We start from the raw sequence: 14,226 nt of genomic DNA on the forward strand, positions 1-14,226 counted from the left end.
ACACACACACACACACACACACACACACACGTGTACTCTCAGACACACACACACACAGACGCACGCCACATGCACTCACGCATGCACACACACATACACATATTATAGCACAACTCGCACACATACTCCACTCCTACACACACATGAACACAAGCTCACACACATTTCCAGACAAATGCTTTTGTCATTTGTAATTTGCCATGTGGCTTTACCCTGCATCTCTCAAGACCAGTTTGTTTAGTACATATAGACCTATTCTCTTACAATACATCTGCACAGTGTCTGCACAAAAGTAGAAAAATGGTATAACTGTACTTATCCAAAGGTCACAAACCTACACGTATCAGAAGATAACAAATTTGCACTTACCTTAAGATAAAGGACCTACGTGTGGCCAAAGAGAACAAAGCTTCACATAGCTAAAGACAATAAACTTACAGGTATCTTGAAGATAACTACCCATTACATACCCACAGATAGCAAACCGACATGTACATAGAGATATCAAACGCAAAGGTACTTAAAGATAACAAAAGCACAGGTCCCTGAAGCAGGGCCTGGCTGTAGCGGTCACATCCTGTAAGTAAGTTGCTGTTTTCCTCCCAGTCTCTGGGCTCAGTCACTGGTTGAGGAATGGCAGAAGTTCAACGGTCAGCATGTGTTGTGAGCCCTGCGGGGTCAGAGGTCGCAAAATGCTAAATTTGCCGCCAGAGGACCGCAGACGTGAGAGCAAACAAGTGAGAGGCCCGGGTTGAGGGAGGCGTGAGGTGGACTCCTGGCGGCACAGAACTGCACCGCATAGCTGTAGCCGGTGCGCCGCCCGGCCCTGTGTTTCTCCTGCGTCGTGACTCGTGGGTGACGGGTTCTGTTCTGACGGGGGGTTCTGACCCGCGCTCCCTGACAGGAACCCCGGACAGCCTGGCGGAGAAGGAGCGTCAGCTGATGGGCATGATCACGCAGCTGACCAGCCTGAGGGAGCAGCTCCTGGCCGCCCACGAGGAGCAGAAGAAGCTGGCCGCCTCGCAGATGGAGAAGCAGCGGCAGCAGATGGAGCTGGCCAAGCAGCAGCAGGAGCAGGTGAGTGTGGGGGTGTGGAGGTGGGGGGGTGTGTAGGGGAGTAGGACTAGGGAGATAGTTGGAGATATTTGGGGGATATGGCCTGGGAGCTTTAGTGGTGGGGAGGGAGGAAAGTGGGAAGGTAGAAGCTATGAGAGTTAGCTCCAGGTAATGACTAGAGAGTATTGGGGGGCAGGAGTGTTGTGAGTATATTCTGGGTAAGGATGAGAGGCTTTTGTGGAAGGGAGAGTGTGTGTGTTTTGGGGGGGGGGGTTGCTCAAGGTAGGAGGGTGCAGATGGGGACAATATGTTCTGTCTAGGGGCTGGTGGATGGTGAGAGTATGTCCTGTGTAGGGGCTGGAGGAGAGTGTGAGTATGTTCTGTCTAGGGGCTGGAGGATGGTGAGAGTATGTCCTGTGTAGGGGCTGGAGGACAGTGTGAGTATGTTCCGTGTAGGGGCTGGAGGACGGTGAGAGTATGTTCTGTGTAGGGGCTGGAGGACAGTGTGAGTATGTTCTGTGTAGGGGCTGGAGGATGGTGTATGTTCTGTGTAGGGGCTGGAGGACAGTGTGAGTATGTTCTGTGTAGGGGCTGGAGGAGAGTGAGAGTATGTTCTGTGTAAGGGCTGGACTACAGAGTGAGTATGTTCTGTGTAAGGGCTGGAGAACGGTGAGAGTATGTTCTGTGTAAGGGATGAGGGCTTCTGCAGTGAGGACAAGGGAGGGTGTGTGAAGGCAGGGGGAGGTTTGATCTTAGAAGGGGTATGGGGAATGAGGGGAAAGGGGGAGTTCTGGGCCTGCTAAATATCCACCCCAGGCAACCTTTAACAAAGTAAAGCAGCAGAGGACTGAAGTGGGGCATGCTGGGAGTGGCGGTGGAGCGGATGGAGGTGCAGCAGACTCCCTGCAGACAGGAGGCTGCCAGGGATCTGCCTCGTACTCTGCTGTGGTGGGAGTGCAGCTTTGGAGAGGGAACCCAGCGAGGCTGCACAGAGAGCCCTGTCAGGAGTTTTCTTTTTACCTCATTCTCCGCAGTAACCCTAAGTTTGAAATGCATAAGCGTGTCTGTTCATATGAAAGGCACAGGTGTGAGTCTGTCCTCTGTGATGGCACGACGTTGCTCACAGAAAGTGCGTGCAGACCTCCTCACACTTGTGTTCTTCTCACAGATTGCTCGACAGCAGCAGCAACTCCTCCAGCAGCAGCACAAAATCAACCTTCTGCAACAGCAGATCCAGGTGAGTCTTAACTCTGTGTGTGTGTGTATGTGTGTGTGTGTGTATTAGAATCTGCAGTGTTTTTTGTTCCTTTGTCCCCTTGAATAATACCAAGGAATGATGGGATAGTATGGGGAGGGGTGAAGGGACGAGTTTGGCTAATGAAGTCAGCGGGAACGAGTTGCCTCGAGAGGGACCCTGTCCTCCAGGCAGTGGATGTGCAAGGCTTTGGCCAGTAAGCAAGAGTCCCACTGAGACAGCTTCTCTGCGCTGGATGGCAGCCATGCTACTGCTGTCTGTGCGACAGGCCTCCCTCTCCGAGCTGAGCAGCATGGCTCCCAGATAGGGCCAGCGAGTGTGCGGCGGGACACGAGGGACGGGCTCAGGGAGAGAGCCAGAGAGAGAGAGATCTGACGCACCACATTCATTCCCCCAATTTCATGTCCACAGATCAACAACCGGGCTGAGGAAGGCTGATGTCATGTGTGTGTTTGTGTGTGTGTATGTGTGTGAGAGTTTATTTCCTCACCACTCACAGAGACACATCTCCTCACATCATCAGGATGTACAGAACTATGGTGTCTCCCAGAGAGAGTTACCCACGTTAACAGTACAGAAATCATCTATAAAAACTACAAACAAGAGAGTCACTCACCTGAACAGTACAGAAATCATCTATAAAGACTATAGACTATAAAAATCTAGTGATTGCGTCTCCACTACCCAGGGTCAATTCCTAAAAAGTACCCATAAATACACAGGATGAATCATTGAGGAAATTTTAATAAATCCTACATTCATGCCTCATCCATGTATACTTTCCCATGACAATAAACTCCTCTGTGGAAAGAGTGAAACATTGATGCTGACAGTTTAGATATATTCCGCCTAGACTATAATACATGTCTGTGAAGATCTGTTTTGAATGGGCTGTTTAATGACTAAGTCATCTGATGATTCTATTCTTTGCTCTCACATGGTGAAATATAGAAAACTGGGTCGCATCCCTTGTTTGGGCCTCAGTCCACAGCTTGTATTTAGCAGTGGCCGTAACTCTGAACACACAAACACTTTTAAATAGGCACCCTTTTCTATCCTGCCCCCCCCCCCACTTCTGTCCCTGGCCACGTGACTACATGCTCCTGGGTGCCAAGCCATCCCAAAACTCACTTTCATTTTAATTAAACCGTTCAGAGAGATGCTCTCCCATAAGACCCCCCGGCGTTGCCGCCGCCGACCGTCGTGAAGGGGCTTTTTTTTTCTGATGATTTTTTTTCTACGTATAAAAAGAGAACACCTGCAGAGATTTTGGAGCATGAAGAAAGGGTTGAGGGGACAAATCATAACACACAACTCATCTATTAAACATCTTCCACATTTAACAAGACTAATATTTCTACAGCTATTGAATTTTTCATCGAGTGATTATCGCTGGGAGCAGATTCCCGCGGTCTGCCTGCGCAAGAATCATGTTAGGTTCTCCTTACCTTTACAGAAACATCTGCCAACGTCTGCCTCTCCTTACCTCCCTGTCACTGAAACATTGTGTGTCTCTCCTTACAACTAAAAAACATTGTCTGTCTCTTAACCTCCATGTTACAGAGACCCCATCTATTGGTCCTTACAACAGCAGAAACCTGGTCTGTCTCTCCTTACATCCACAGACACATTGTGTCTCCTTAACCTCTGTGTTGCAGAAACACTATCTGTCTCTCCTTACCTCTACTCTTGCAGAAACATTATCTGTCTTGCATGTCTACAGAAACGCTGTCTCTCCCTATCTTTGCGTGAACCGTCACCACTTACCTTTGTACAGAAGCCTTTTTGTGGTTCCTACCTCAGTGTTGTAGATGTCCTAAAGTCATTATCTCTGCTCAGAGGACTGCCGGTAGATCTTCCCTCTGTCTCTCTCGCTCCCTCCTTATCTCTGTGTGGCACTGTGATACCCTCGCTATTCAAATGCTTCATGTGATGCTTCTTACTGAACTCACAATGAGAGGTTTTGCCACGGCCACAGTCACGATACTTTAGTTGTGCACTTTGTCATGGATCCTCTGCTCTGATAAAGGGCCTCCATGTCGTGCTTCACTACCACTAAAAAGGACCGCCAGGTCTCCGTGGACCAGCGGCTAATTTGAGGCAGAAAGTAAACTATTTACCTCAACAGCATTACCACATTATTAACCAAAACAAAGCAGATTGAGTAAGCCTAACCATCCTGATGCTTCATCTTATAAGGCAGGAGACAGGAAGGCGGCTTGGGGTAACAGTGTTCTACAGAAAATCCACACGTTATCCTATATCCCTGCACTGTAACTCAATAGAACTCATTTGCTGAGTGTCTCCACCTCCTCAGGACTCTAAGCTGTTTCTTTCTGTTAAAACCCAGCTGCACCACAGCACCCAATGGTAGAACAGCAGTCAACACACTTCTAACCCAGTTGGCCTTTTAATTGCTTAATCTGTCATATTAAACAGAAATTAACCGAATTTGTGTTCTTCATCATCATTTCCCTTTACTTGTTTTGTAAAGTAGTGCGTGAAAATGGCTCCACCATTTCTGACTGAGCACACACAGTCTCTCATTATAGACTGTGCTCCCAACCTACTGTGGCCACATCATCCCTGAGTTACATCACAATGTACACTGCATATAAGTTTAAGTATTCTGTTATATCGCAATACGTGCTACTTATGGGCCTAAGTAGCGCATTACATCAGAATTACGCTAGATACAGGTCCAATTGCCTCATTACATCGCAATATATGTCATTCCTGTTACATATGGGCCTGCGAACTCCATTAGAGCACAATAAACCCAGATTATGCGCCTAACTACCCTTTGCGCCACACTGTGACATTTTTAGATGCGAAATTTAAAATATTGAATGATTGAGTGCAGACGTACCTGTTGTGTTAGTGAAAGAGAAAAGCGAGAGCGGGCAAGAGAGAGAGAGGCAGGGAGAAACAAAGAGAGGGAAAGAGATGGGGGGAGAGATGGGCAGATACAGAGAGGGGGGCAGTACGGATAGACGAGGAAAGGTGGGGAGAGATGGAGGGGAGCATCGGGCGCAGCGGAGGGAAAGAGGGGTAGAGATTGCTCCCCCCCCCCACCCCTTCACCCCCTCCACCCCCCCACCCCCTCTCGCAATGTCTGTTACATAAGTGACTGGCGCTTAATGACACATGGAAGGCTCCTCTCAGGTCCATGCGGCTGCCAGCTAATGGAGCTATTTGAGGAAGGACACAGGCGAGCAGATGGGCACAAAGCTATGCCCACCTACGGGCTGCGGCTGACGCACACACAGCTCTCACTCCTAATCGATGGCTAATAAAAGCCAGTCGGTGTGCTGCTAACTCGCCACTTGATTCCATTACGAGCTAATCAGCCAAAGGTGCCCTTGCCGCATGAAAAGGGCGTTTACGTAAAAGAGTGGAAAATATGCAGCGAAGGGGGAAACGGGGGGAGTATTAGCCCAGCGCGTTGCGCAAGTGCAACATGTTTCCCTCCTGCTGCGTCAGATAAAGAAAAACATCTCTTTGTCTGCCTGTCCCTGCGTGACCAAGGAGCATGGCGTGTCTCGCTGCGTCAGTCTCCTCCAGCATCCTGTCCGTCTCTTTAACCCTTCCCCCCTGGTCCGTCTGCCCGGTCACTCCCTGCCTTCACCTCACGCCGTCTGCTGTTGTGGTGCATCTCTGGTGAGGTGTCGCAGACTTTTCTTTTCAACGTTTCTGCATGGAGAGAACGCACGCGCAGACGTTGATGTTCCTGTGAATATGACCACTATTAAAACGGCCCCTTCTCCCCACCCACCAACCAAAATTATTAGGAACCAGTGCGCCTTAATGTGGTTGTCGGGGGGTTCTTGTTGTGGGCCAGGCTTGCACTGAAACGTATGAGACATACAGTTGTGTACAAAGGCTCTCTTCCAAACTGCACGCCTCTCGCCCAATCCGTCTGCACACACTTGCAAACGCAAGCTGCCCGCCAAGTCTGTCTCAGTGCCTCGTCTACAAGTGCATAAGTGCGCAACTGGCAGGCTCAGTGCGCTCTTCCAGCAAGTTGGCAAAAATGCTGTCTGCATTTTTTCCCACAATTCTGTGCTTTATCGTTACATTTCGCTCACCATTGTAGAGGGCAGCTACAATGGTGGCAGTGCCAAAAGCATAACCCCACAAGCGTACGTTCATTTGTTTATCACGGTATTTTAACAAAATATTATTTTCAATGGTGAAGTTTTTTTTGTAATCGTGGTTTCAATCAGTGCCAACAGAGAATGAAATGAATTGCTCTAATGACTGCAAAAATTTGTATTTAATGACGATTGAATTTGTATTTAATGACTATTGGATTTGGATTTAATGACTCTATTAAAACTTTACCTTTTGAAAACCAATGATTGCTTTTCCCCCTTTATGTATTTTACATAAAGGGAGGGCATAACTCATATTTATGCCTCACTCTTCCCAAACCAAACATATTCTTAAATCAGTAACTTACCATTTATTTTCCCATTAAGGTAAGGGTTTAAGTGAAATCTCTGTGGATTTTTAACCTTACATGAATCCTCCTTTGGTGTTTTCCAAGGTGAGGTAAAATGGAAGATGCTCAGTCTGTCATGGTTGCCAGCATAACTGAAATTGCAGCCCTGGTCTAAATGGGTAACAGACCTCTGTTGCTGAAGTGTGACCCAAAGGGGTGGTTTTTCGTTTGCACTCAGCCACTGAACTCTTTCTCACTTGATAACCCTCTCAGTGACATGAAGCAGCCACCTGATCAAGAGTGTAGAGGGCCAGCGTGTAGTTTGCAACGTAGCTATCGGCGCCGTGTTTGATCCCAAGGCAATCAGAGGGACTCTCTTAAAATGAGGATCCTCCTTCTACCTGCTTCCTCTGGGAGTCTGTGAGAGATGGCGTTAGTGAGGAGCCAGGGGTTTCAGCTCAATAAACGCTTCGGTTCTCTTTGTGCCGAAAGAGTCTCCCAGGTGTAAATGAGTAATGAATCCCTGTGTAAACCGGCAGAGCTGGAGACTTCTGCAGGGGAGGGATTAGACAGGATTATGCACTCCAACACACTCCTCTTACGGCGGGGAGACCCAGGCTACCGAACAGTCACAGACAGACCCTCTCAAACAGGGGAATTGCTCAGCCCATATTAATACCAGCCTACAACAGGAGGCACTCTGCCCAAGCTTAATGCCTGCCTGAGTGTAGAGAACAGTGTTTTTTACAGCCAGCACTGTGTATACTGTACACAGCACTCTCCAGCTCAGATTAGTTATTGGTTATATGGCCGCGTGTCCCCTCCTCAACAATAGGTCAGGGAGGTTCTGCATTAATTGCTTGAGCATATGGTTCTGAACAGATTCTAGCTGTGGGACCCACACTTTACCGCGCTATTTTTTCGCGCAGTCAGATGTTAGCCATATTGTCAATGCTGGCAGCTATTGTTCCACTCATTTAGTTCACAGAGCTAATTACTCCCTAATAATAACTTTACCTTGGAGTTTTCACTCTCTGGTGCCAGCAAACCTGTTCACACTACATATGTTAATTATCAGCACATCTTCATTATGTTCAAAAAGCTTTAAGTTCAAGCTGTGCCGCCTGGCGAACGATGCAGAGCCAGTTCGCTGCCAACTTTCCACTTTTTCTCCATTTTTTTTTTTTACCTCTAATGAAAGTCATGAAGAAAAGTTTTCCTCCTCTGGCGTTTGCTTTTATGCCAGTTTTACTTGTTGTTTCTGAGAGGCTGATTAGAGGGATGTTGAATATGCAGCGTTTGTGTTTCCTTCAGGTTTTACTCTCCCACATGAAGAGTGCTTTCAATGGCTGTTCTCATTATGTTCCATCGGCGTTCCCTCTACGTTAGATCTGCGTTTTCTCTTTACGCCGGGGCCGCTCTCTCTCTCTCTCTCCTTCAGATCCGTGTGTTCTTTACATTAGATCTTAAAGCGGAGCAGTATAGTTTGGCTTCGCTACTCTCAGAACTCCCTCTCTGAGCGCTTCATTGTGTCATTCTCTCTGTCTGTTCTCATACGGAAGTGACAGAAACGCGACATTCATTCTGATTCTGGTCCAAATTCCCGCACAACTTTGGTTGTAGCTTTGAGATGAAGTCTGCTGTGTTTCATTGATGGAGGCTGAGCTACGAAGGGGTGCTGTGATGGTGGTGGAGCTGAGCTGGAGGTGGAGCCGTAATAGAGATGGAGCTGTGATCGAGGTGGAACTATAATACACTGTCCGGTGGCTTCTCTCACCTTGAAGAAAGAGCTGGAACAATTTCAGGAATTCGCTCACTCTTATGAAAAAAAAAAACCAAGACCTCAGTTCTCCTGGCTATGGTCTTGTCCTTGAAGAGTACTGTTTTGAGTCCTTCTCTCATTTTCCTAGTGTGTCATTTCCCATGTGTAATTACTTTGGGGGCAGACTGATGGGGGTGTGGAGGAGGTGAATGGGTAGTTTTGTTGGGTTTGCTTGTTATGCCCATATGGTCCCCATTACACCCTCAGCCTCACTTCCTGACCTGACCCCCCCCACATACACACACCAGCCAGTTGTGCTTGTAGGGGGAGGAAGGGTGTCTGTGTCTGTCTGTGTGTGAAATAGAGAAAGAGAAAGAGACATTGTGATTGTGATTGTGCATGTGTGTGCCTGTCTGTCTGTGTCTGTGTCTGTGTGAGGAGGTATGTGAATGTGTGTGTGTGTGTGTGTGTGTGTGTGTGTGTGTGTGTGTGTATGTGCGCGTGTGAGAGAGAGAGAGAGAGAGAGAGAAAAAAGGCAGTATGGAATTCAGTGCCCAGCTGTTGTAGTGGGATTATCTGGGTTTTAATAGAGCTGACAGATGGAGTTGGTGCTATTGTCCAGAGTATTCCAGGGCAAAGGCTAAATGTGAAGGATGAGCAGGGTGGGCGAGGTGTCAGGAATCCCTGTTTCCGTATAAAGCCTGCAGCCTTGGGCCTTCCAGTGAAGTCCCAAAACTTCCTCTAATGAAAGAGAGGAATTGTGGGATGCCCCTGCTCATGTATGCTCGCCAGCTGTTCTCACCAAAATATGCAGCCTTCCCACATCCCAGTACATTTCCGTAGAAGAGTCTTAATCCCCATTTAGTCTGTGCAGAGAAGTCTTGTCCCCTGTCGTAGTTGTTGAGAGGAGGATCGTTATTTCCCACACATGGTTCCCCACTAATTTCTGTTGAATTTGTTTCTTAACTGCGTATATTTTCAGATAACTGGTCTTAACACACCAACCCGGGACAGTATCTGGCTTCTATTTTCTAGTTCCAGCATTATGTTTTTATGTGAATGCATGATCTGGGGCATGACAGCGCTGCTAGGCAAAGCGATGTAATGGGCTCTGACTGTTAGCAGCTGATGTGTCAGACTCTGTGGTCAGCAGAAAGGAGCTGGGGAGGGGCCGTTACGCTTAGAGCGGGGCTCGGTAGCACGTCTGCCTTGTAACTCAGCGGTGGGCTGCACTGTGCAGCAAGAGCGAGACCAAATCGTTTATATGTGGTTTTTTTTTTGCATTCTGGAGGTTTTCAGAGAGGAAATGTGATGGTTTCGAAGGGGAGACGGCATGGTTGGCTCTTTTTGATTGTCTCATATCGACTCCAAATGACAAATTTCCACACAACGCACACACCTCCTGCATTCAAAAGAACAGTAGAACATATTTATTATATATGTAACATATTAACATAACGGGCTACTCTGCCCAATTGGGCCCCTCTTTCTGCCTTCAGGCTAGCCTATATCTAGCACTGTGTCAAGCCTGGTCTTGAGGACTGTAAGGGTCTCTGCTTCCTCCACATGGAACAGTAGTGAACTATTCCATGCATTTATTACTCCAGGGAGTAAAATATGTCCAGGGAGGCGGTGCCTGCAGTATGGCTTAACAGTGCAAACAGGGACACAACCAGACGCAGCCAATCGCAGTGCAGCGTGTGTCCAATACAGCTGACCACACGGCAGCACTTCTACCCAGTTGATCTAACCACAATGCAGCACCTGCCCAATATATCTAACCACAGTACATCTTGTGCCCAGTAGAGCTAACCACAGCACAACATATGCCCAATTAATCCTGAAAGAAGGAAGAACACTGTTGTGTCTGTGATTACACTCCACGGGGGGCCTGTTTAAGCTGAACAATAAAAGGCCTCTACCTTCTGATCACTGTGTAGGCAACATGGCATTTATGGTTAACCCAAATTGTTGTGTAATTATTGTGTGGTTGAAAACAAATGTTTGAATCCCACTATTCCCTGTGCAGTGATCGTGTGATTATAGTGTTTGGCTGCGGGCTGGGGAGCAGGCAGAGGGAGACAGAGCAGGGTCATTACTGCTGTAACTGAGAGAGACAGAGAGAGGAGAGGAGAGAGAGGGAGAGGGAGAGACAGACAGAGAGAGAGAGGGAGTGAGAAGGAGGGAGAGAGGCAGACTGAGAGAGAGAAGGAGAGCGAGGAGGGGAGAGAGAGGGAGAGGGAGAGACAGACAGAGAGAGGGAGAGAGAGAGAGAGACAGAGAGAGGGAGAGAGAAGGAGGGAAAGAGAGAGGGAGAGACAGATTGAGGGAGGGAGGGAGAGGGGGGGAGGGAGAAGGAGCAGAAGAGGCAAGAAGAGAGAGGATGAGAGTAGGAAGAGAGGCAAAATAGAAAAAGGTGAAGAAAGCAGAGGGCATGAAAGAGAGATAGAGAGGGTGAGAGTGAAGGAGCTTAAGAGGCAATGAAACAGAGACAGGTAGGGGTGGAGAGGAGGGTGGGAGATGTTTATGAGAAATGTTACCTATAATACATACACTGCATACCTTGCGGTTTATCGTAAGCTGTACAAAGGTAGGAACCCGGTGCTTCACAAGCCTGAGGGTTTTAGAGACAGCTGATTGACATCTGGCACAACATGCCATTCAAGTCTGCATCTAATCAATAAGTCCAATCAAGCAAGAGGTTTCTAATTAACTGAGACCTGGTGAATAAAAATGGCCGGCATTTTCTTACTTATCTGCACAGGCAAAATCAATTTTCTGTCAATAAGATCCAGCCACATTTACATTCCCATAGCCATCACTTCACGTTTACATTCGTAACATCATCTCCCATTTATGATCTCAAAAACATCACTTCATTTACACTCTCAATAACAAGATTCCACATTTATACTTTCAGTTCAACACTTCATATTCATACTCCCAATAACATCACTCTCGCATTTACATTCTCGGTACCAACTTTCTGCATTTACACCCTCAATAACAACACTCCGCATTTTCACTCCCGATAACATCACTCCACATATACTCCCTCTCCCAGTCACATCTCTTCTGGAGTCTTTGTGTTTTTGGCAGTGCCTTCCTCAGTAGAACCATCTGTCTCCCAGTTCTCTGTGTCTGTGTTTGAATCTCCCTTCTTGCCAAAGTCACCGTTTTTTTTTTTTTTTTTGAAATCCTGGAAACCTTGTGAAGGCTGATGGCTCCATGCCGAGCCGAGCACTCCACAGAAAGAGAGGCCCAGCTGTTGGGAGTGCGGAAGGTTCCTGCGTGATGTTCCCCCTGCGTGTTTGTCAGTAGCCTGGCGGTCGGACTCGCTCGCTGACCTGCTCGCTGAACGCGGTGCAACCGCGGGTACGAGACCGAGGACCGCACCGGGTAGTGCGCTCTCTGACCGCCAGATGCGCTCGCTGTAAGAATCTGTGGTGGTGCGGTTGGTGCGAAAATCTGTGACCGTGAAGGCACTGTCGGCATCTGTGGCCATACGGTTGCTGCGAGCGTCTTTTGAGCATGCGGTCGCTGAGAGAATCTGTGGCCATGCGCTGCTATTCCGTGAGCTCGAGTATGCGCTACACCTGCAGTGTCCTGTTTTGTAATGAAGACCATCAGAAAAGTCAGAAAAGGGCCTGAATACAGACCTCCCCAAAAACAATACCCCAGAAGCAATGTCACTTTCTCACTGCCTTATTAACCAGACTGCAGCGTTATACATGCGTGTGAATGAACGACCTCTTTCTCTGTCTCCCGCTCTCTCTCTCTGTCTCTCTCTGGTTTTCAGCAGGTCCAGGGTCAGTTGCCCCCCCTGATGATTCCTGTGTTCCCTCCAGACCAGAGGACACTGGCTGCTGCTGCAGCCCAGCAGGGCTTTCTCCTGCCCCCAGGATTTAACTACAAGCCAGGCTGCAGTGAGTCTGCCTCCTAGCCTCTCTCTCTATCTCTAGTGTCTTCATTCAGCTTTCATCTAGGTGTGGGGTTTATGTATTGGGGATCGGGTGTGGGGTTTGTGTGTGTCTGTGAGGTTTGGGGTGTGGCTGTAGGGTGTGGTGTGGGGTATGGTGTATTAATGAGAAGCCTGCAGGGTGGGAATGGGGATGAGGTACGGGCGTGGGGTGTAGGGGTGAAGTGCAGGATGTGAGGTATGGAGTGGGGGCATGGGACATGGGGTGTTGAGGTGTGGGGGTGCTGTTTGCCATGTAGAGTGTGGGTGTGGGTTACGGGTGTGGATATAGGATATGAGATATGAGCAAGGGTTAAAAGGTTAGATGTGAGGAGTTTGTGTTTGGTGTTGGGTGTAGTGCATGAAGTATGGGGTGTGGTGTGTGAAATGTGTGTGTGGGGAATAATGTATAGGGTATAAGGTATAAAGTATGGCTTAGAGAATATGACAGTAGCAGTAGAATTGTGTAGTGGTAAGGAACAGGGCTGGTAACCTAAAGGTTGCTGTTTGGATTCCATAGTAGGGGCACTGCTGTTATACCCTTGGGCAAGGTACTTAACCCAAATTGCCTCAGTAATTATCCAGATGTACAAACAGATAACATAAAATGTAAGCTATGTAGGTTGCTCTGGTTAAAAGCATCTGCTAACTGTAATGTACTGTAATGTATGTAAGACTAAGCTGCGGAAGGTGTGCGTGTGTCTTGTGGGGCTGGCAGGAACAGTGTGATGAGTGAGTATGAGTCCTGTGGGGTCTGAGATGTGAGGGGGGGTGACGGTTGGATATGTGATGTTTGTGTGGAGTGTTGGGTTTAGAGCGTGGGCTTCACTGTAGGATAGGGGTGTGAGGTGTTGTGTGTTTCCTGAGAAGCATGGATGTAGGGTACAGATGTGGGGTGTGGGGTGTTGGGTGTGTTTCGGTTATATGGTGTGGCGTGTAAGGTATGTCATGGGTATGTTATTTGAGTATAGACTGTAGGCTGTGAGCTTGGGTTATGGGTTGTGAGGTGTAGTGTTCAAGGTTTGGCATGCATGGTGTATGGCATGGGGTATAGGGTTTGGGGTGTAAGGTGTGGGGTATGGGGTACAGGGTTCTGAGTCTGCAGTATGGAACATGTTTTCAGGAGCAGGTATTTCAAACAGGTATGTTTTTGACAGCTTTTTCCTTGCATTGAAAATAGCAGAATACATAACCGTTAAGACACGGTTTAATCTATTTTCTGTTTTCCTTTTGTCTGAAATTGTATTTCAATAAGTAGAAGAAAAAAAAGTCCTTTGGGGTTGTCTTTCTTGGCTATAGCAGTCCCAACTGTGAGGCAATGTGTTGTTTACAGCGAGAACAGGCGTGTGCCAGAATTCAGCTGAATAACGTGAACACACAGGGGGGTACACTGACCTGCCCCAGGTTTCCTCGCAATAACACGGGCCACAGCCAGAACACGCTTCCAACACGCCTCCAACATGCTTCCAACACTTCACGACGTCCAGCTCTGCCCACAGAACTTCACAGTTTCTGAAACAAGTCCACCCATTTCAATTATTACTGTCTTACTCCCTCTAGTCCACCACCGCCTGCTGTCATTCTGTCTTCTTTAGCTAAACACAGTGGAGAACCAGTGAGAACTGGAGTCTCAGCACTGTTACCCAGCTTAAACAAGTCAGAACTACTATTAGTAGTACTATTAGTGGTTTAAGCTCTGAGTTTCAACTGCTGAGAGCTGGACTCTAAACCCCATTACCCAGTTTAAACCG

The 14,226-nt window shown here is 47.9% G+C and overlaps 1 protein-coding gene across 6 annotated transcripts in view; it reads left to right on the top strand.

The window, feature by feature from the left end:
• The window catches only part of sox5 (SRY-box transcription factor 5), a 173,828-nt gene that overhangs the window by 135,918 nt on the left and 23,684 nt on the right, over positions 1-14,226 (top strand). For 5 of the 6 annotated variants that reach the window (XM_036517684.1, XM_036517685.1, XM_036517681.1 and 2 more), the window contains 3 exons: positions 905-1,077; positions 2,225-2,293; positions 12,317-12,443. In XM_036517684.1, the coding sequence (XP_036373577.1) occupies positions 905-1,077; positions 2,225-2,293; positions 12,317-12,443 (369 nt within the window). The remainder of the gene's footprint in view (positions 1-904; positions 1,078-2,224; positions 2,294-12,316; positions 12,444-14,226) is intronic. The other variant, XM_036517682.1, reaches the window with a different exon arrangement.

Source organism: Megalops cyprinoides, chromosome 23, assembly GCF_013368585.1.
Source record: "Megalops cyprinoides isolate fMegCyp1 chromosome 23, fMegCyp1.pri, whole genome shotgun sequence".
NCBI classification, from domain to species: Eukaryota; Metazoa; Chordata; class Actinopteri; order Elopiformes; family Megalopidae; genus Megalops; species Megalops cyprinoides.